The 21,655-nt window shown below is 36.8% G+C and overlaps 5 protein-coding genes across 6 annotated transcripts in view; 2 read left to right on the forward strand and 3 right to left on the reverse strand.

Annotated features, from left to right (window-relative positions):
• Nucleotides 1-447: 447 nt before the first annotated feature.
• On the reverse strand, nucleotides 448-3,871 carry LOC128678855 (uncharacterized protein). Its single transcript, XM_053760720.1, has 6 exons — nucleotides 3,603-3,871; nucleotides 2,391-2,538; nucleotides 1,835-1,939; nucleotides 1,612-1,732; nucleotides 866-1,051; nucleotides 448-619 (listed from the first exon to the last, which is right to left on the reverse strand). Exons 1-6 carry the CDS (start codon nucleotides 3,707-3,709, stop codon nucleotides 519-521), a joined length of 768 nt encoding a protein of 255 aa, XP_053616695.1. The 5' UTR covers nucleotides 3,710-3,871; the 3' UTR covers nucleotides 448-518.
• A 319-nt stretch (nucleotides 3,872-4,190) lies between these two features.
• On the reverse strand, nucleotides 4,191-7,228 carry LOC128678857 (uncharacterized). Its single transcript, XM_053760721.2, has 5 exons — nucleotides 6,867-7,228; nucleotides 6,265-6,412; nucleotides 5,881-6,004; nucleotides 5,276-5,461; nucleotides 4,191-4,654 (listed from the first exon to the last, which is right to left on the reverse strand). The coding sequence occupies exons 1-5, from the start codon at nucleotides 6,935-6,937 to the stop codon at nucleotides 4,488-4,490; spliced, it is 696 nt and encodes a 231-aa protein (XP_053616696.1). The 5' UTR covers nucleotides 6,938-7,228; the 3' UTR covers nucleotides 4,191-4,487.
• Nucleotides 7,229-7,488: 260 nt separating this feature from the next.
• Lamtor1 (Late endosomal/lysosomal adaptor, MAPK and MTOR activator 1) lies at nucleotides 7,489-14,772 on the reverse strand. Of its 2 annotated transcripts, XM_053760724.2 has the most exons (5): nucleotides 14,563-14,772; nucleotides 13,201-13,346; nucleotides 12,477-12,702; nucleotides 11,496-11,622; nucleotides 7,489-10,937 (listed from the first exon to the last, which is right to left on the reverse strand). In XM_053760724.2, exons 1-4 carry the CDS (start codon nucleotides 14,665-14,667, stop codon nucleotides 11,530-11,532), a joined length of 570 nt encoding a protein of 189 aa, XP_053616699.1. In that variant the 5' UTR covers nucleotides 14,668-14,772; the 3' UTR covers nucleotides 7,489-10,937; nucleotides 11,496-11,529. The 2 variants fall into 2 exon arrangements, with proteins under 2 accessions (XP_053616699.1, XP_053616698.1); XM_053760723.1 differs by having other exon boundaries at nucleotides 7,489-11,622; nucleotides 14,563-14,771.
• Nucleotides 14,773-15,362: 590 nt separating this feature from the next.
• On the forward strand, nucleotides 15,363-18,539 carry LOC128678864 (uncharacterized protein). Its single transcript, XM_053760733.2, has one exon. It carries the CDS (start codon nucleotides 15,468-15,470, stop codon nucleotides 16,623-16,625), a length of 1,158 nt encoding a protein of 385 aa, XP_053616708.1. The 5' UTR covers nucleotides 15,363-15,467; the 3' UTR covers nucleotides 16,626-18,539.
• Nucleotides 18,540-18,715: 176 nt separating this feature from the next.
• LOC128678862 (uncharacterized protein) overlaps nucleotides 18,716-21,655 on the forward strand; it is a 113,673-nt gene continuing 110,733 nt past the window's right edge. Inside the window, exon 1 of the mRNA XM_053760726.2 lies at nucleotides 18,716-19,141. The gene's annotated coding sequence lies outside the window, so the exon portion shown is untranslated. The remainder of the gene's footprint in view (nucleotides 19,142-21,655) is intronic.

The following is a 21,655-nucleotide window of genomic DNA, read 5'->3' on the forward strand; positions in this document are numbered from 1 at the left end:
TTACTGGTGATAAATCAGGTATTTGTCTCTTGTATAAGAACAGGGCTACGACGCATAACAGCTGAGGATGGAACCGAGAAAATTCGGAAGGAATGAAATAAATACCAAAGACTTTCTCATGGCAAAACAAAAGTTTTTATGGCATTTCAAAAATAAGGTCTCTAATTAAAACTCATTACTTGCAGCTATGACGTCAGGTGTTTAGGGAACTAAGTGAGGATGGGACGAGACTTATAGTTCCGTAAGGGTGGGCCTTGAAGGGTGAAGGGTGTTCCGGTTTGAAGGATGAGAGAGGCTAAAGATCCTAGATCATAAAGTAGGGAACTCGCGTTTGACACCCTTGGTGTTGCAGGCGTTGATAGGATGTGGTGACCTCTTACCTCTTGATAGTAAAAAAAAACTACTATGTTCTAGTCGGTTAAGAAAGATGAAAATGAAACCAATTAATTCCTTCTTCAGTGCCGTGTATAATCCAATGAAATATAATATAACTTGTCCGTGATTTTCGTCTACTCCAGTTATCTCCGATGAAGCTTGTCCCGCATAATGATTGCTCCGAGTTTCGACACGCCGTCCTGGTACTCTGTCTTGCCAAGAGGTGGCACCGCTGATGATGTCTCTAATAAACAACAAATATTTTAGAATGTCTCTTAGGCTCAGGGTCGAATGTATGACCAGTTTCTGATAAAATATCATTCTAATTTGACAGATAATCTTATCATCATAATAATTAATAGAGTGCCACTGCTTTCTCGCAAAATATAAGACCTACATTGTTGAAGCCTTTGGAGAAGACCACTTTGAAGAAGACTATCATCCTAAATTGAATAAAGAGTTTTGAATTTGATACGAATTTGCAGCTCACCGCATTTGGCTCTCGGGTCGCTGGCTCCTCCAGCGCCGGCTTGCTTGGAGATCGTCTTCGGAGCGGCTCGCCGGGGCTTGGGCCCCACCCGGCACGGGTCCCCGGGCAGGCGCATGGGCTGCGCGCACGGGCCCGTGCCACTTTCGTCCGACGCGCGTTGCAGACCCTCGAATTTCGCACCAGGACCTGGAAAACATTTTTTAGACATGGAAATTGTGAATAATCTTTCAGTTTTTCTGGTTGACTGGTAAAGAATACTTTTAACATGAAGTACGCCCTTTTGAATAAATAGATAAATAAAACGTTGCCACAGACACTAAAACAAAAGTAATCAATGCTAATATTATTAAATACTTTCACATTTATATTATAAATGTGAAAGTATTTTCCTTTGTCCGTCTTTCACATCATAACGGAGCTACGGATTAAGGTGATTTTTGGTGTGGTAATAGTTGGAGAGTGTTATAGGCTGCCTTTTGCGGGCGGCGCCGCGGGAATCATTCAACAGCTAGAAAATTTGTTACTAGAAGAATTAAAAAGAAACACTGATTTCAGTTATTGCCGTAGGTTTTGACATCGACATACGTTGATGTACGTCGACGTACTTACTCCCATACGTATGTCTCCATACAATTTCTGCGTGGTCCTTCTACGGATGTCCACATGACGGTGGTCGACCGAGTGCAGCTGAAAAACGGGCTCTTAAGAATTAAAATGGAAAAAAGATATGGCAAAAAGGAGCTGACCACTTTCGCAGAAGTCCACCTGGTACGTGGTCTTGTTGCGGTCCCGGTCGATCCTCTGCTTCAACTCTGGAGACGCCTCGTTCTGCAGGATGCTGTACAGCATGGGGTACTTGGATTGGAGCTGTAAACAGATATTTTCATGGATGAAGGATTGGATTCGAACCTGGGATTTTTGGCCGCTGAACCACGGCCGCTTAACGAACGATATGAATAGCGACCTCACCTTATCTAAGAACGCATTGGGCTGATCATACCGCGACGTTGGCGTTTCTGGAGCTGCGCCTACTTTTACTGGATATAGTTTTGGGTCCAGTAGGGGTCCCATGATCTGAAATTAAGACGAGAATTCAAATAGAGTATGTATACTTGAAATAATCATCTCATAATCATTGACTTTTAATAAAACGTCAAAGATTCATAACTAATTAATAAATTACTCAACGTAGATATTAAGTAGTTATAAATTCCACAATAATTCATATATTTACTATATTCAGCATCGACTGAATGTATTAAAAATAAACAAAATATGTATGTCAAAGCAGAACGATGTAAAGAGAACTTATCACGAACCGACATTGCGGTGAGATTCGGTCCACTTGAGACGACTGAAAGCAATAGTCATACCATTCCTTAGGGAACGGGAGAGGTTTATTGCACACAGAAACATTACAACTGTTTACTGGGTTGTACGTGGGTAACAAAAGGTAATGGCTCAGGTTTGCACTGAACAAAATACCAGCATTGGTTATAAGCCGTTTTTAACAAAGTGATGTCACCTCATTCCTACTCCAGCCGCCTTCCTTCCCTGGTGGGAGCTGTGGCATCTCCCCGCCGGAGTACTGTGGACAACGACAGTCTGGAGGCCGGGAGTGCTGCATGCATGCTTGGTAGAAGGCTAGCTCTTCACCCGTCAATTGTGGTGTTCTGCAAACAGTGAACAATGAAAAACTGATGAGCTTAAACCGCGGGACTAAGTACGTGAAAAGATCACCACGGCAACGAGAAGGATCTTTGACTCGCACCGACTTCATCCGGGTGAGCGTGCTAGTGTTACCAATGAGATAGTATCCGTAAAATGAAATGCGCTTGTAGAAGTTTACAACATCAATTTCAGCCTATATAAATCCACTTGTATGTATACGAATAGGCTTTTTTTCGGTCCTGTGCCAGCGCAGACCACATAATCTTAAGGCTAAATGGTCTCTGCGTGCCAGTGACCAACAGGCTTGTGGTTTACCAATCGGTCTCTGTCACTGTCTCGGCGACCACTCCGTCACTGCTTTGGTGCATCGACTATCCAGCCAATTTACTTAACTACAATTCGCTTAGGTAATGCTGTTTAGATCTCTCTTTATAAATGACCATCATTAGTCTATTACTGAGCTTCCTCTCATTAATGTACAACAATCTATTTAAAATATGTGGTATGTGGTTCCGCCCTAGAATACGGCCACTCCATATACTCCCGTGGATGTCTTACGAGGCGATTAAGTGACATACAGTCTAGGCAGCTGATACGCAGCAATAGCATTCCCAAGGAAGGTTGAGGTTCGGGCAGGCGACCGGTTGTAAAATCATAGCCAAATCTTAAATATTTTTAATGTTTTTTTTTTACGCTGAGAGGCTTCGTGGCCTCACAGCCCCGAACGCAACCGGTAACATGCAGAAGCGAGAGAGTAAAATGTGCATATAGGTACATTATGTAAAGCAGTGTATTCTACCTTGACCTACCTGTTTTTTTTGACAACATCAAGCCAGTACTTCTTGGGTTTGCCCCTTCTGCCAGGCGCGAAGCAAAATAACGTCTTTCATGGTGTTATAACCAGTAGGAACTAGATCTAGCACTAGTTCCTAGTTTGTGATTGATTCATCAGCAGAAATTTTCCACCCTCGAACTTCAGCCCAAACAACATTTGGCCTATAGACAGTTCCGATTGACGAGAATATTATTATTTAGATCAGTAACATTTCCTCATCAGAATACATACTCAGCCAGTCCTCCCCCGCCGCCGCCGCCACCTCCCCCGCCTGCCCCCGATCCTGGTAAGTTGGGCCATAGGTAATCCTTTCTGTATGTCGTCAGGTAATGATCCATGATTTCACGAAGTGAAACTTCGCATTACTACTCAAAATTTGGAATTTATATCGCCAGTTTTTTTACATTATTAGTATGTAAAGCTAAATCATTGTGATGACATATATGACTGGAATATGACAGACTGTGACATGTCGTAGCTTATGGATTGGCGATTACCAAGTGTGAGCTCCACCTTGATTGAAGTGACGGGCAGTAGTTTCAGAACCCATTGTTTTATGCCTATACTCTCTGCACTGGTGTCAGATTTTTTTTGTCGCCAAAAGACATCCTAATTTTACGAAACCGGAAGCAAGTGGTGGTGGTATATGAAAACTACTAGGTATACAAACTCAAGTGGCTAGGATTCGAACCTGGGACCTGGGTCTTAACCAGTGTAATAAATATTTTATGAGAATTCGAAAAGTATAGATCTCCAGAAAGTATAATAAAATATCGGTTTACTAAAATAATTGTAAAATATAAATAAAACAAATGTGAATATAATAACGTAATAGGTAATTTATTAGAAAACACGTAGGTATAATAGATCTAACATATAAAACTACATCCACATGGTCACTCGATAAGCAGAAATTAAAAAAAAAAATGATTATGGAGACTCAATATATTTACAGGACCGCTATATTTACAGAACAATAATTATATTTTCCGCGCGCATTTACAGGACAAATAAATATATTGAGTCACCTCCCGTGGGCAGATTCTTCCCTCGTGGGTCCAAATGGCAAATATTTTTATGAATATATTCTAAAATATGTAGAATTTTAACAACAAATTAAATCCTGTAAGTATAGGTGTAGGGGTTGAGCCACCTTCCGTAGGCTGGCTCTTCCCTGGCGGGTCCAAACGGTTGCTCGTCTAGAATTACCCTGGCCAGCAGGCTGTGGCACGCTTGGTATGTCGTGTCGCCGGTCCTGATACGTTGAATACGTCGGAGCTCCTCTGTAAATATTTATAATTATTACGAGATGGTCGAATGACACCAAAAAGTTTGACAAAGAATGGCAAGAGAACACAAAGGATAGGAATAAGTGGAAGAAGTTAGGGGAGGCTTTTGACCAGCAGTGAGACTAAAAAAAAAAGGGCGGGACGACCTTAAAAAGTTTCAGCTTGGTTGGCAACAAACAGCCTAAGACAGAGAAACCTATGGAAGACAAAAGTAAAAAGGGGAAGTTGCTCGTATGGGTAGCTGGTATGTGGAAGTTAATGGTTTGTATTTCCTCTCTCATTTCCGCATATTCCTGATTGTGTTTGGAGCTGTGACGCCGCCAAGCCCGGAGGCAGCCTAAAAATTACCTTAAAATCTTAAAAGTTTGAATTAATATTTTCCGTCCTTTTTGTTGTGTAATGTTTTGAGAAATAAATATTTTTATCCACAACGATGTTATTGGGGTTCGAAATTGGCCTGAATAAAAAAGGATAGTACGGCCGTCGTGACGCTTTTTTTGCTCGACTTGGGGGTACTACCGTGCAGATTTTAATTTAATTTCATTAATTTTTGAAGAACTCCATGTTGTAGTTTATGTAAAAGTTCACTAGGGAAAACCCATAACAATTTCTTACGTATCAAAGAAGGATCGTATTTCGGCCTCATGGACATTGCTGACGGCGGCTCAGCGTACTTCTCAGGCCTGGGCGCGCGGTAGGAGCCCTTCTGGCTAGTGTCGGGTATGTAGATGTCGTCAGGAAGGCGAAGGGTTTGAAGGGCGCGGGCGCGTCGAGCCAGGTTCACGGACATGAAAGGCAGTTCTGTCAAAGAAACGTTAAGTAATTTTTGTCACAAGCTTTTATTGTTGAGATCTTGGTGAAAATGAAAAAATCATCTCTCCTCTGATACACTTCACTCCTCAATAGTGCGTGCAGTGAATTGGAATGAGAATGGGACTTGGAATTGTAATTGAAGTCGTGCCTCGTCTGGAGCCGATCGTTTTGCACTATCAGCTCATGCTTATCATAACAATAAATTGTCATAGAATCTGAAGCGACGTGGAATATTTCAACTCTAAAACAAGCGGAAAATAGGTGAAATTCAACTTGCAAGATCTGATTACAGACAGGGACAGGTAAAACTAAAAGGCAAGTAAGAAAGCTAAATACAAAGCAGACATAGGTGTCTACTACTAATCTACTGTGTCTACTACTATAATATAAACGAGAATCAATATTACCCCTCGAACAATACTTTGTCAAATACTCTGTCCTCTTCAGGTCCTGTATCTCATTGTCTATGGGTTTAGGATCAATGTCCTTTGACATGTAAATCTTTGTAAGCCTCGGATGGTCTTCTGAAAACTGATAAAGAAACTAAGATTATATACCTACTGTGTAAACTACTTAGCTGTCTGAATGGGAATTTGAATTGGAATGGGAATAGGTATTGGAATGGGAATTGGAATGCTGATGGGATTCGGAATGTTGATTGGATTCTGAATGCTAATAATGGGAATGGAAAAAAGTAATGGGATTGGGAACCAGATGGGTGGTTGGCCCTCCCATTATGAGACGATTTCATAAATTAACCACAGAATTCGTAGTAATTCAACGTTTGTTACCCGTTTGACTGCCTCCTTATAGTATTCATGATCGATGGGACACAGCACGTCAGGGCAGCGTCTGGGTGCTTCCTTAGCCTTCAGAGCGTCCCGGCTTACTCCCACTATCAGACAGTTGTCGTCCACCGCTTTGCGACGGGGACTTTTACTGGGAGAATAAACCAACAATTCAAATCACACACACACACACTAACTCAGCGATAATGCGGTTAGTATAATTTATGTATGTATGTATAGATAAACTTCCCAAACCCTAGATCAATCTAAACATCATTTTCCATCTTGACCAAAGCGGATATCGAACCCAAGACCTCCAGTATAGCAGTCAGCATTGATCACTATTAGCCTACGGAGGTCGTCCAATGAAGCTCACCAGTAGTCCATACATTTGTATTGTCATGTCACATCGCACCGGCTATCTTAATGAGTACGGAGGATAAGGGCGGGTCCGCACTTCCGCGAAGCGCAAATTTAAGTACTTACCGACTTATAGATATATTTTCAGTTGGTTCATTTTCAAAAAGTCTAGACTTTCCTGTTCAAAAAATTCTCCTAATAAAATACCTAATACCTAACATTATGTACGTAGGCAGTATACTTACGGTTTTGTTTTTTTCGGATAGTCAATCATGTAAACGGTTTGGAATTCGATCTCTCCATCGAAGACGGACATTTCTTTCCTGATAAAAAATTGTAAATAATTCAAATAAAAATATTTTTTTCTCGTCAACGACTTTTTAGGGTTTGACAAATTTTTGACGCTTTGGCAGTTGATGTTTAGAAGTCATTAATTTTTTTCTGATATTTATTTTCTTGAGTGAGTTTAACCCATGGATTTAATAAGTACTTCGTTTACGGAGTACCTACAAATTCCATGGCTGAACCAGTATTTTTTGGTTTATTCCCTCGTTTCATTGAGGAGGCCCATACAGCCAAGTCTTTTGTATAATATTTTTTTTTATGTTAACTTTGACCTGCGCGCCGTTGACATGTAGACATAATATTGTGCTTTGCGTATTTCTGCGTAGGTTCAAGTGGTCAAGTTGCCAGATGCAATTAGTAAGTAGTAGTAGTAAGATTTAGTAAGCACTAGCGTACAGTACCTACTAATACCATGGACAAATGCACCGACTCATTTTTTTATTTTATCCGTCATATGCCCGATATTTTTTCCTTTTCTGTTGATCTATGATTGTATAAAACTAATAAATAATTACGCCAATATATAAATATCACTTTATTTATCATGTAAATTATAATGTGCACAATATAACAAATTAACCAATCTTATAAATTTATGTTAGATATAAATATTTACAGTCAATAATTGCCAAAAAAGTTTGACACGCATCTGTCGACTCTTATTAATTGAATGAATTATTTTATAAAACTATAATAATTTTATGTGGCAAATATTGACTGCAACGTATTTGTAGAAAATATTAGATATTCTGTCAAAATTATAGAACCATGCCAAGCCAGTGGCCCACCGGTGGGGACATCAAAATGGCTGATGATCATTACAAATATGTGACTTTCTCTGAAAGTGCCGTACTTCAAATTATATTTGAAAATAACTTCACTTTTTCCATATAATATTGACAGAAAATCAAATTATACTTACTTCGTCGCAACTAAAGCTTTGTCATGGATTTAGTAAGTACTTTGTACGAGAACCTACTAATTCCATGAGCTGTGTAACGTCACAAATTTTGACAGTTGCCCAGCCAATCAAAAATTAGCACCAAATACTTTGATTTTATTGGCTAAAACGTCGGTGGTAAGTTATACAGTTGCGATGGAGTAGTAGAGTAATGTATAACGTATTTATAGATATTCTCAAATAGCGCGTTTAGTTTTTTATATTATAATACCTACTCCATTTCATTTGAGAATATCTAAAATACAATTTCAAATATAAAACAATTCAGACACAGCCGTTAAAAGACAATATCGATGTTAATTAGAATTAAATAAAATGTGTTATGAACTCTAAGAGATATTTAAACATTTGTTAGATCGCTATTAAAACTTGGTGGTATAAAAATTGATATAGTCCTTTCAAATGATACATACCTTCTTTCAATGATTCAGAACAGGCCTACCATGAAACATAAAACACGAAGCACGTCACTGCGTTCATACGTTCTCTCTTTTTTTTAAACGCATACACTTATTTATATGTTTCGCGGTAGGCCATTACTTTTTCACATGGTAATATTATGAACATGTATGTATGTCTATCTCCAAACATATTGATTTACAATTTTTTCTTTCTTTGAATTTGTACATATAGCTTAGAAAGAAGTTTAATTTATCAAATATGGCAATATATCATTTATTTAAAAAATCTAAAAACACATAACTTGTTGAAGGGTACACCTTACGAGACGCAATTCTAATAATAAATTTTAAAAAATAGCTTGCAATTTTAACGTTTTGATATAATTTTTAATTCCAGTAGATTTAGAAATCAAACATAACACAAACGCTTTTTTGTAAATGAATTAGATGTCACAAAATTTATATAATGGCAACATTGTAGAAAAAACATACTTATAAACGAACTTGGAAAACGAACAGTAATACAGAGCTTGTCACAAATTGCTCAAGCTGAGAAAATACATTTTTAGCAGAAAATATACAGTATACAAAATTGATACAAAATATGCATTTTATATGAATAATAATCTACATAACTGATTTAGGCGAAGTGGAACTGCATAAGGAAATACATTTTATAATTTTAGACCAAGACCTCGTGGACACCACCAATTAAATGGGTGATTCTCAGAGCGTTTCGAATGTTGCGGCCGCGCTGTCATTACAAATTTTAACAAAAACGAAGAATTAGTTTTACTGACTTTAAAATCAGAAAGACATATAATCTGTACTGTGATATTGTAATTTTTATTAATGACTGATTTTGGAAATAATTCCTTCCTTAAGAAAATCGACGGATCGTAATGACAGCGCGGCCGCAGCGCTTGAATCGCTCTGAGAACCACCAAATACTAGACATGCCCATTATAAATTTAAGTGCCTATAATCAGTACAAATTAAGTTATACTCTAACATCTACATACACCTACATTCAGTCGCATTTTAGCTCATATCTCGTAACACTAGGATACAAAATCTAATAACACTTTTTTATTCGGACTGCAGGACAAATTTTATAAAGGAAATTTTAAAGTACATAATATGCGCACAACACACCAAAACATCAAAATTTTGTTTTGAAAACTCACCTATCGCTACACCAGCGCCTCTAGCGATAAATTAACTTACATTACCGCCTTTATAAGCAGTAGTTCGTACAAATCTAATACAAATATTACATAAACACACAAATTATATATATATACACTCAAGACATATTTTTGACAACACAAATAATATTTAATTAACTAAACTAAATAGGTAATATTGTGCTTTAAAACCATATAAATATTTCTGTATTCTTCAAAAGATAAGCTATACTATACAACTCAAATCTGAAAATTATGATCATCTTTTTAGCTCCCAGTGGCTTCGCTCCCGTGGGAATTTCGGGATAAAAAGTATCCTATGTGTTATTCCAGGTTATATTCTACCCGTATGTCAAATTTAATAACAATCCATCCAGTAGATTTTGCGTCAAAGAGCAACAAAGATACATACACACATATATACATAGATTCCGTTTTAGGACCAATATTAAAACTTGTAACGTTCGACGGAGAACAGATACCACATATGGAGGCTCGCTTACATGTTATGCGCATCCTTTCGTATTATAAAACAAAGGTCTCTGCCGCATTTGGCTGTTTGCAATAAACACAATGACTAATGCACGAATTTTCATGCGGTTTTCACCAATAGATATTAGTGTTGATCCCTGAAGAAGGTTTAGATGTATTTATATATTTATATAGAATTTATATAATATATGGAATTTATATAATATATGGAATTTATATATACTTTTTTATTCTATATATGTATTTATATAGAATAAAAAAGTAGCCTATGTCACTCCTGAAGGTTTCGTCTATCTTTGTGCCAAATTTCATCAAAATCGGTCCAGTAGTTTTTGCATTTATTCATAGCAAACAAAAATATTGAATATTTTTATAATAACAGTATGGATGGGCAAGTGAAACGTCTTAAGCGATTTCCATCCTGAGGTGCATCGTCTCGTGGAGCGTCACATATCTCGTGAATAACATACACATTAATAGAAAGATTACATAATAATGAAAACAAACAATGATCTTTTTAAAACAAATATTAAGGATGTTGCATTTCTAAGAAGTGAAATTGAATACGAAAAAGAATACTGGTTATATAACTATTTCTAGTACTTAGAATATGATGTGGGAAATTCAAACGAGACTTCAGTTTCAAGTGTTTAACATTTAGTTATTATTGAGAGAGAGAGAGAGAGAAAAAACAAAGGAATAAAATTTATATTTGAAGTCTCATTTAAACTTACGACTAAAAGTAATTATAATATGCAATACACAATACATATTGGAGAAATATTTTTAAAATTAATAATTGTTTGGTCCAAAGCCGATTCAGTCAATATGATATACAATAGTTTATACTGATTAATCGGTTAACCAAATTAACTTAAGGATTACATACAATTTTTGTTTTTAACTATGAATTCTTCGAGAATATAGTACCTGTAATATACATGCAATTGTTTCAGTATAATATACCCTCCTTCTTCAGTCGCATTCCTCATGGTTGAGGATCGCGGTCGTTAAGTGGAATGAAACACACATAACGACTTTCTTGGCAATATTAATGCAGTGGTTTGCATTTGCCTTCTCCATTTGAAGATGATAAATTGTTGAAAATGATTCCAGGTTATATTCTACCTGTGTACCAAATTTCATAACAATCCGTTCAGTAGATTTTGAATCAAAGAGTAACAAACATACTAACATAGGTGTTTCTCAGTGCGTGTCGACCGCTGCGGTCGCGCAGTCATTACACTTTTTCAAATTTTAACAAAGACAAGAATTAGTTTTACTATATGACTTTAATCTGTACTATAGTAATGTGAATTTTATGAACGATTGATTTTTGTAATGATTCTTTGCTCAAGTAAATTGACAGCTCGTAATGACAGCGCGGCCGCAGCAGCGGTCGAAACGCACTGAGATCCACCCACATACATCATCACAAACTTCCGCATTAATAATGTTAGAAGAATATTGGGGTTAATAGCGACTAACTTGCGGCCTCCCAGCGGTCCCCGGCGCGGCGGCGCTAGGGCACCCTGAAGGGCACCACAAGGTCCTCGTGGTGCTCCACGCGCAGTTCAGATATGGCCGCCGCTGCTTTCTTTACGGCGTTCGATATCTGTTGCAACAATTAAAAGCATTCACAAGTGTGTAGCTGAAGAAGCTGCAGGAATAAAATTGTCGTGGTTGAGTGGGGCGGCTCCCAACGCTACATATGAATGAATTATTTTTATTGCATAAAATGTTGTACATACAATGGTGGGAAAAATCAGTAGTGTTTCATACATTTTGTCATTTCTGACGTGCAATAGACAATGTCATAATTATTAAAAATTAAATATGACATGTGGGAGCCATAAATTATGGCTGTAAATTTGAGAAATTAAAATTAATTAATACAGATACAATATATCGTGTCTTTGTCAATGACAAGCATTGCTAAAGACAAAACAGCCGCTAGCGTCGACAATGTAGTCAGGGTTGTCACAAAATATATTTTTTCAATGATTTAGTTTCACAAAATATTTTGTGACAACCCTGATTGGATTGTCGACACGCTGACGGCTGTTTTGATTTTAGCAAAGTCGACGAGCAAAAATCGCCTTTTATAGGTTAGATCTCGTTTGAACGTGTGATAATCATTGACCCCCATCTATTCGGTCGGTAAATCTCTTACATAAATCCCTGTCTGATGTTAATCGATCAATGCTTTCTAAAACAAAATCATTGATAGTGTTATTCTTCCTTAGTATCACGCTGTTGTAATCATTTTAGGTTACAAATGTACCGTGAAAGTCCAGTGATACTTTTGAATTGTATTTCCTTGTAATAAGTTTCAAAATTTAAGAGACATTTATAATTATTAATTATTTTTTATAATCATAATACATTTATTTAATAATTAATCATCAGTTTGTAATTATTTTGCAAATGGCTGTGCAACTTAAAAAAAACCTTAAACTAAGTACTCACTAAGTCCTTATCCTCATTGCTGAGGCCGGGGCGGGCCAGCAGCACACTGCGCTCTGCTGCGGGCACATCGGCCAGCAGCCGCGGCGCGGGCGCCCCCCCCGGCGCCCCCGGCGCCCCCGCCGGCGCCCCCGCGCCCGCCGCGCGCGCTGTGTACGCGCGCACTCGCTCGCTGTACGCTCCCGGCTCTAACGCGTAAGGCCCGAGTGCGCCTACGTCTATCACGTTACTGGAAGGTTAAGTGTCATGTATATATTTATTTCTATTATCAATTTGTGTGTGTTTGAGCTGAATCTAACCCGATAGGATGAGGTGTTGATCAGTGATAACTGTACAATAATCCTTCCTTTTCAGTTTAACATGTTCATACAAACAGATACAACAGGACTTATTTTTTATAATATCACGTAAAGACTGTTTACTGTAATATTTATAAGTGAGACATAAACCTATATCACATGTTGTGTAGATGTTCCTAATAAATAAATTAACCTACTTATAAATAAATATATAGGGTGAAATGAAAGCTTAGGTGGCTACTTGGCCATAACCCAGTGTGAGAGGACTAATCACCAGTCTGGCGTTCCCAAAAGTAAAAAAAATAGGTCACAACAAAAGGGGCTTTGAAAGGGCCCAGACAAGAGGCCTACCTGCAGAAAACAGTCCTCGAGGGATGTAAGAGGAGCTGCAGGCTATAGCGTATAGTTTATTATAATAGTGGTCTTACGTGGCAGTCTCATGCAGTATCCTACTGAGAGCATTCTGTTCATCGGGCTTCCGAGGGGGCGTAGAGGCCGAAGTTGTCGGAGGCGGAGCGTCTTGCTGCTGCTCAGCCACTTCTAACAGGTGTGTACGCTCATTTACTGTGTTTTCCTGTAAAATAGATATATAACTATGTCAGCCTCTTCTAACCATGGGAACACAAATCTGTATCACCAGACATGGTTGATTTCCAGTTTTATAAACCTTTTTACCTGATTGCAAAGAAAGGTTATGTGTTTCACACATATCTTGTATGAAAATTTATCAAATCGTGCAGTACAAGACTAGAACAAACTCAATGAGAATGTCATCACTTCAGTCGACAGTTTTAATAACAGATTAGATAAAATCTCCAAACTTCGAAACACAAGCATCAACCTAATTAGCTGCTTGTGTGTTATAAAATAAATTAAGTACTCTTTATTATACACAGGACAGGTCATATGCTGTGATGTCAGTCAAATAAATAGAGTAAACAAATGGGCTATCTGTTACTGGTATCTCAGAGATGGTCAAAGAAAGGGAGGTCGCCCTATAACAAGGTGGAAAGACGAGCTAAGCTTAACATTGGGATCTAATTGGACAAGAGTGGCTTTAGACAGAGACCAGTGGAGGCAGTTGGAGGAGGCCTTTGCCAAAAGGCACACTGAGCTCAGAGATATTTTATAGGAATTTTTTCAATCAAAACTTGATCTAAGCTCAGTAACAGAAGGCTAATTATATACTCTTTATCATATCTCAAATTTTCCAAATGCCTGGAAGGCTTTTTTTAGCAAGAGACAGGAGATCGGCTCTCCCATTGGGAACATCTCACTCAACTAGTCACTAATTGCACATAAAGATCATTTATAATTAGATCAGGGACACTATATATCAAACAAAAACTATTATAGAGAATAATTTTTAATTTGGTGCATTGTGTATCATATCAATGACTTCCTAATAATATAAATACAACAAAACTATTCATCTCAATAAAAGTTTAGGTATAAATTGAACAAACTGTGTAAATGACCCAAAGTGACACTGTCCGGCTACAATATGTAGCTAATAAGAGTTTACTTCCATATTTACATCCAAACAATAGATAACAGGTCAATAGGAACTACTGATAACAAAATTAAACGATAGTATTGCATGAAAACGTAGTCACTCATATAATTTTCAATAAAACAGATATTAACAAAGGAAATGTTTGTGACATGAAAAATCTACCTTATTCCTATAGTATAGAGCAGGATTCAAGTTCAGATGCATATTATACCTCTATTGAATGATAAAATTATGTATAAATGTTATGTATGTTATGGAAAGAGGCGAAAAATACCTGTGGATCAGATTCTTTGTGGCAGATGCTGTAGCAACAACCCATGACTGCACTTTTTAATGAGTCGAAGCATGAATGTAGCGTGTCGTCGTCGTTGGACTGCATAAATATTTGTGTTATTAGCCTGTCTAATGCGGATAAAAATAGAAAATTCCGTATCTCGCACCGATAATATATTGCCAAAGAAGAGGAAAGGATCGCACAATGACAAATGACATTGACATTTATATGAATGTTATTCTGTCAATGTCAATTTATTAATGTGACTCACACCCAACAACCATTTTAATTGCAAAATCAACATTGTCCAGCAAGTCAACAGCACAAATCTGTGCACAGATTTGTGCTGTTGCTAGGCACAGATTATCTCATGTCTTATTTTATATCCCGCAACAGTAGTACTACAGATCATATACGATGTCTTATCTATCAATAACATTATAACATTATCTAAAATCAGTGACCTATCTTTACTTGCTATCTTAACACTTATCGCTCACGTTTCGAGACTATGGAGATACGCCACAAGCCAAATGATTGTCAAACCGGATCTCTTCCGTTTCCTTTCGTGCTTTTCTATGAGCGAAACGAAAGGTATGACATAGTCTTTAATTTTTGTATCTACAATTTTGTACAGGATTTAGCACTACCAGGCTTTAGCTTTGCTAGCCCATTGTCTTTACCATTACCCATCATTAGTTTACAAAGATTTATGTGCTGTTAGGTACTGGGGCTGGACAAAAGTATTTTGTCAGGTAAAATGTTTTATGGGTACACGTTCTGAAAGAACTTTTGTTTCTGTCAATGTCAATCGACGTTAGGTCAATAAGTCATAAACACGTCAACGAACTTCTGCACAGCCGGAAAATAGGAAATAATCATTTATTTACTTGTTTCAATTTAAAATGTTGAGATATCGAGGTAAAAAGAAAGTGTTGGACAAAGTCAGAGAGTTTGATGCCTTTCCTAAAGTGCCTGATGAATATGTGGACAGTACACCTGTGGGAGGAACCTTTTCTATTATCACATTTTTTATTGTACTCTGGTTAGTTTACAGTGAAATTACTTATTATCTAGACAGCAATTTGGTATTCAAATTCTTGCCCGACACAGACATGGACGAGAAATTGCGAATAAACATTGATATAACAGTCGCTATGCCGTGTTCGAATATCGGTGCTGATATCTTGGATTCTACTTCACAGAGCGTCTTTGGGTTCGGAGAATTACAAGAAGAAGATACGTGGTTCGAATTAACACAAGAACAGCAAGACGCATTCGATGCGGTGAAGTATTTAAATTCATATCTCAGAGAAGAATACCATTCTGTATGGAAACTTCTATGGAAAAAGGGACATGGGTCGATTCGAGCGACGGTACCGCCACGTAAAACAAAACCGAATCGCCGGCCAGACGCCTGCCGGCTTCACGGAGTTTTAACATTAAATAAAGTTGCTGGAAACTTCCACATAACAGCTGGTAAGAGTTTGCATTTGCCAAGAGGTCATATTCACTTAAACATGCTCTTTGACGATATGCCCCAAAACTTCAGTCACAGAATACATAGACTCAGCTTCGGCAGTCCAGCGTATGGGATAATATACCCTTTAGAAGGTGACGAAAAGACCACTGATGATGAAAACATGTTGTACCAATACTTTATTGACGTAGTTCCAACTGATGTGAACACAGCTTTTGAGTCTATAAAGACATTTCAGTATTCAGTCAAAGAGTTGGAAAGACCTATTAGCCACTCGAAAGGATCGCATGGAGTGCCAGGAGTTTTTTTCAAATATGACATGGCTGCATTGAAGATTAAAGTGCATCAGGAAAGAGAAAATTTATTACAGTTCATGCTTAGACTGTTTTCCATTATTGGAGGCATATATTTTATTATAGGATTTATTAATACGGTAGTGTTATCGCTAAGAACATTATTCTTTAAGAGGGTCGCTCCTCAAGTACTGTTGCAGAAGAAAATACTCGAAGATAAAAGAACACAGGTGAACCCGCTATTGATTACTCCAGAACTTAGTGTTCCAGTAGATTTAGTAAAGCAATGATAGTTAGTATAATATTAAGATAATAATTTTGTACATAAGAATTTTATTTTTTCTTTTCCAATGTGACGTAAACAATGTATTTATTTAGTGCTCCACCTGAGAAAGGTGCCTTATGGTAGGTATTTTGTATGTGTTTTATTTGTGATCTGAATAGTTTTTGAGTAGTAGATAACAGAAATATGTGTAACTAAACACCCACCACAAGGTACCTTTACATATATATAAATATATTATATGTGGAATGTCACATAAATATGTTTTATATAGAGGAGAAAATCTCATTCAAGTCTGTAAGTCCAGTGGGTTTTTATTACATGTGACATCACAGAGAAACATAATTATAGAAAAATAAATACAATAAATTTCAATTTTGCTACATTTCATATCAACTGTGTTGCCAGGCTATATAATGTTGTCTCACAAGCCAAATAATACTGCAATATTGCTTTTACACTATATTATTAGATACCATATACCACTTTATTTGAAATATTTGTGTATATCTATACTATTATTATAAAGAGGTAAGCGTTTGAGTTTATATGTTTGAGGCAGGTAATCTCCGAAACTACCGAACCGATTTCGAAAATTCTTTCACCATTAGAAAGGTACATTATCCAAGACTGCTATATTTTATTTCAAAATTTTCACAGGAGCGAAGCCCCGGGCAACATGTAGTTAATTATATTTTAAATAAGTTATATTCATATAATATTTGATAATTATATCTAAAAACTATACTATATTTGATTATACGCTTCTATTTCTACATTTTCTATGATTTTTAATTATATTTACATAACTATTCCATTTTTATTAGACATTTTAATTATATGTGAGATGTCAAATTGAATGACTATGATATGAAACAGCATGGAATTAGTATTAACATACAACAAATTAACTACTAATTACATGTGAAATGTATGTATGTGTGCGTGTGTGTTATATACCTATGTATGTGTAATATCTCCTACAGTTTCTTAGTATTTTTAATAAAGGTTTATATATTTTTTTAGAAAAATAATTTAATTCCTACAACTATCATGTGGCCGTTGTCAATATAGAATGTGAATAATCTATTTTGTTTATTTTAAAATATTGTTTAAGCAACTGTATGAAATTCTATATAAGTCATAATATTGTACATTCATCTCTCTCACTTCAAAATCCAGGGTCATCGGTAATAATATAAATCTTGAAAATAAAAAAATTAAAACGTTAATATGTGCATGTATTTCAACTATTTATCAATAGATGTCACGTGATAAGTATCAGTCATTGTTTTAATGTTCCTATGTTAAGCATTATAATGAAACCTTTCAACTGTAAGCGTTGTAGTAGAGTATACAAAAATAAAGTGATTAATGAAAAATACGTGTCACTCACGTGTGATCATCAACGGAAAAGTTGACGATAGTTTGAGTATGGTATCCGTATTGTTGCATTTACTAGCTGCCCGTCCCGGCTTCATTCGAGGAAAACCATCTAAAGAAACTATATTCATTGGTGATAACCATACAAAAATCTGTCGGGTACTTACTTTATGAGTTTATCGCTTCATACAGACAGAGAGACTTGACAAAACTTTAAAAAAATATTATGTAAGGATAAAGATAACACCAAAACTACTTGCAAAGGTACATTTAAGTATCAGAAGTTTCCTTGATTTTGGTTTTCTACTTTGAGTAATGTTTTTAATTTTGATAGCTTCTTTTCTGCCCTAAAAATAAATTTATGTTGACTGAGTAATTTTAAGAATTAAATCTATGTTTTAAAAACAATTTTATCTTTAATCCATGTTTAACTTTATTTATTTTATTATCAAATACTTTGAATGCTAAACTACCAATCAAAACTGCAGTAAGTAAAAATATCATAAAATATTCATGAATAAAGTTGAATATAATTTGAGCAGGTGTTTTACTTCCCCTTAAATTTGGCACGCGCGGGTTGCGGGAAGGGGCGGCGAGCAAACGGTTCTGATTTTTGTCTCCCTCGCACTCGGATGCAACACGCATGCTCTATCGCGTCCGCACGCTCCGCTTCTCCAGCGTGTCGTTTTGTTCTCATCGCGTCGCGGCCGACTGATGCCGGCATTTCATTCGCGCGGCGACTTCGCTCCGTGCCGCATGTATGGTCGCGTCAACCACAAATTGGCGTTCGAAAAGTTTCCAACTTTTTTTTTAAACACGGGCCCTTGATAAACTTTTCTCGGTCATTAAAGCGATATCAGTGCGGTGCGATCACAGTGATGAGTCCTGAGAAGTGTTTGTGAAGTGCGTTTTACGATTTTTTTGCGATTGTAATTTACCGTTTCAATTGAACGTTACTGTTTCGTTCAATAAAAAAGCGCGTAAGTAGACGAAGTCGAGCTCATCGCAACGCAAGAGGGCCGTATATGGTTGACTCTTGGGGCTGGCGTCTGGTGAAAGTAGACCTTTGTTCTGTTCATAAGGACACGGGCGGCTTGCAACTAGCTCGAAACGACTCGTTTCGCCCGCGGTTTACGAGAGGTGAGTGGCATTTTGCTTTACCTACTTCTTGCTTGTTGTTTTGTTGCCCTTCAAGAAGTTGATGAGCTTAGGAAGTATCCTAAACTCATCAACTAGCTAAGTCATTTGTTTGTATATGAATCTTTATCAATAGCTTAGATTAATTTTATTCTTTTTTTTTCACTATTATCTGCAGTAGTCCCTTAGTTCTTTGAAAACATGACAAGCTTCAAATTGTTTTCATAGAGATCTAGGAACCTGAAGCAGTAGCGCCTATTTAAGAGATTTAGTTCTACCATGTTATCTTCTCACGTCCGTTGTACGTTAATTATCTCACGACCTTATTTACATTGCTTGGCATTGAATGGGTAACACATTGTAAACAAACCTTATCGTTTTTAAAACTACACTTCAGACGTTTTTGTCGACTCGAAACAAGCCTCAACAACCTATTTAAGTATTGGGAGCTATTTCAAATTTTGTTTTCTAAAGATATAATTTCTGAAACCACTCCACCACCTCTAATTTCTAGAAGGTAGCTTATATCATGATCAAATATGGATTTGTAGCTATAATCTAATCCGTGCATCAACCCTGATTTCCTTAGTTGATTGAATTCACACGTGGAAGTGGGAATATTCGAGATTTCCGTGACACATCAAGTCAATAATAAAATCGATGCGAAACTGTTGAAGATTCTTTCGTTTGAAAAAGTTTGTTTAACAATCGACAATCGATATTTCATTAATACCACCAGCTGAACGCCATTCATACCATGCACTGTAGGTCAGTGCCCTGCACCCTACCTGTTGACTAGTAGTCCCGTCAAGCCGGTTATCCTGCCACCCGACAAAAAATATGTCAGGTTTCCGATCTCGCAATGTAGTTTAGCTTTTAGTTTGTTAGACTTGATCGATTTATGCTTACTTGCTATACCTGAATCGTGGCTAAAGTTAGCTTTATTCAGAGCAAAAACTTTTATGAAACAAGTTGTGGAATCTTGACTAGCTTTGCATTGGATTCCGGTCCCGCCTACAACCTGGTACTTGCCAAATACAGTTTGTAAGTAGTTAGTTGTCTACTCTTACTGTGTCATACATAATATGTGAGCGAAATGGTAATTATGACTTCATTACATTAACAATACGTAGCAGTACAAACCAAAGTTTTTAATTAAGTAAGTAGTAGTAATATATATCTAAAAGTAATTCAACGGCAAACGGAGATCATGTCCAATACCGCTGTGGTGGCCCTGAAGACATAATTTTGATCTTATTGACAATTTGTGGTTAGGTGGGGGGGGACCTATAAATATTGATGTAAAGATTTCAATCGATATGATCATTAAAATGCATCCATTTGACCGTGAGCTCTTTAAATATAATGTTATATTAGCAAGTTGACTTTCAAAATAATTTTCGTAACAGCCAGAGTATCCTATCAATCAGTGAAGATATTCGAATGAGCAGAAGATACATCGGTGAATGTCGAGGTCTTGAAGGGTCCTTGTGCCGTGAAGAGAAAAGCGTAAGAGCGAAATGACATCTCATTAAGATTGAATGATGACATGTCAATATTCAAGAGAAATCTTGCGGTTAAGTATGTATATTTACACATACTGTGTGTATTTGTGGTTCTAGCTTCAATATTCTGAAACGTCAAACAATATGGTAGACATTTTGATTATAAAAAAATAAATTTGATCATTGACGAACTATAGAACTAAATGGCGGCCGCGATACATTCGATTATAATCATTATGAAGTAAATATTGTTGAATAGAAAATGGGACATCTAAAAACTCTATTCAATCTAATCACCACCAACCGAGCGACATGATGTCACTTATTAAATTCTACACAATAATGAAGAAGAGATTTATTTTTAATGCTCATCTTAATCGCTTTATAACGGTGTTGGCTCGGATTGAATGGAATACAAATTAGGATTTTAATTTGTTACACTTAGTGTCCGCCTCATATTATGAGGTTGCTCCTGCGCAATAGTGTGTGGTATCTAATGAGCCTGAGCATAATAAAGTGTAATGAACACCTGCAGCACTTGAGTGTATATTCATATACTCTGGCATCAAAAAATGAATTGGTGTATAAAAAGTTGCGTTTTACTACAACGATTATTTTTTAATGCAAATGTTACTGCTTAATCAAATCTTGTTTCAATTGCTTGAAGAGAACATGTAATTGCAGCATACTGATTTTAGAAAGGCTTATAGGTATAATCAGTAAGCAAATCTGCTATCAATTGCAGTTCACATTTTCTTTTTGTCCCGTTCCTCCATTACCAATCTAAAGAAATAAATAAAAAAGTCGGAAATTAAGCAAAAAAGGAAGGCATTAAGCACTTCGTTTAGCTTCGAATTCCTGGGTTAATTTTCGTCTCGTAAAGCCCCAACTTTAGAGAAATGATGAAAAATGTCGGCTCCGAAAATCTTCATCAATGAGAACTCAAACATAGCGTGTTGGTTCAAGCCACCTGCAAGGGCTGCAAAATATTAGATCGCTTGAGGTGTTAGTT

The sequence above is a fragment of the Plodia interpunctella genome, chromosome 20 (genome assembly GCF_027563975.2).
Source record: "Plodia interpunctella isolate USDA-ARS_2022_Savannah chromosome 20, ilPloInte3.2, whole genome shotgun sequence".
Classification (NCBI taxonomy): domain Eukaryota; kingdom Metazoa; phylum Arthropoda; class Insecta; order Lepidoptera; family Pyralidae; genus Plodia; species Plodia interpunctella.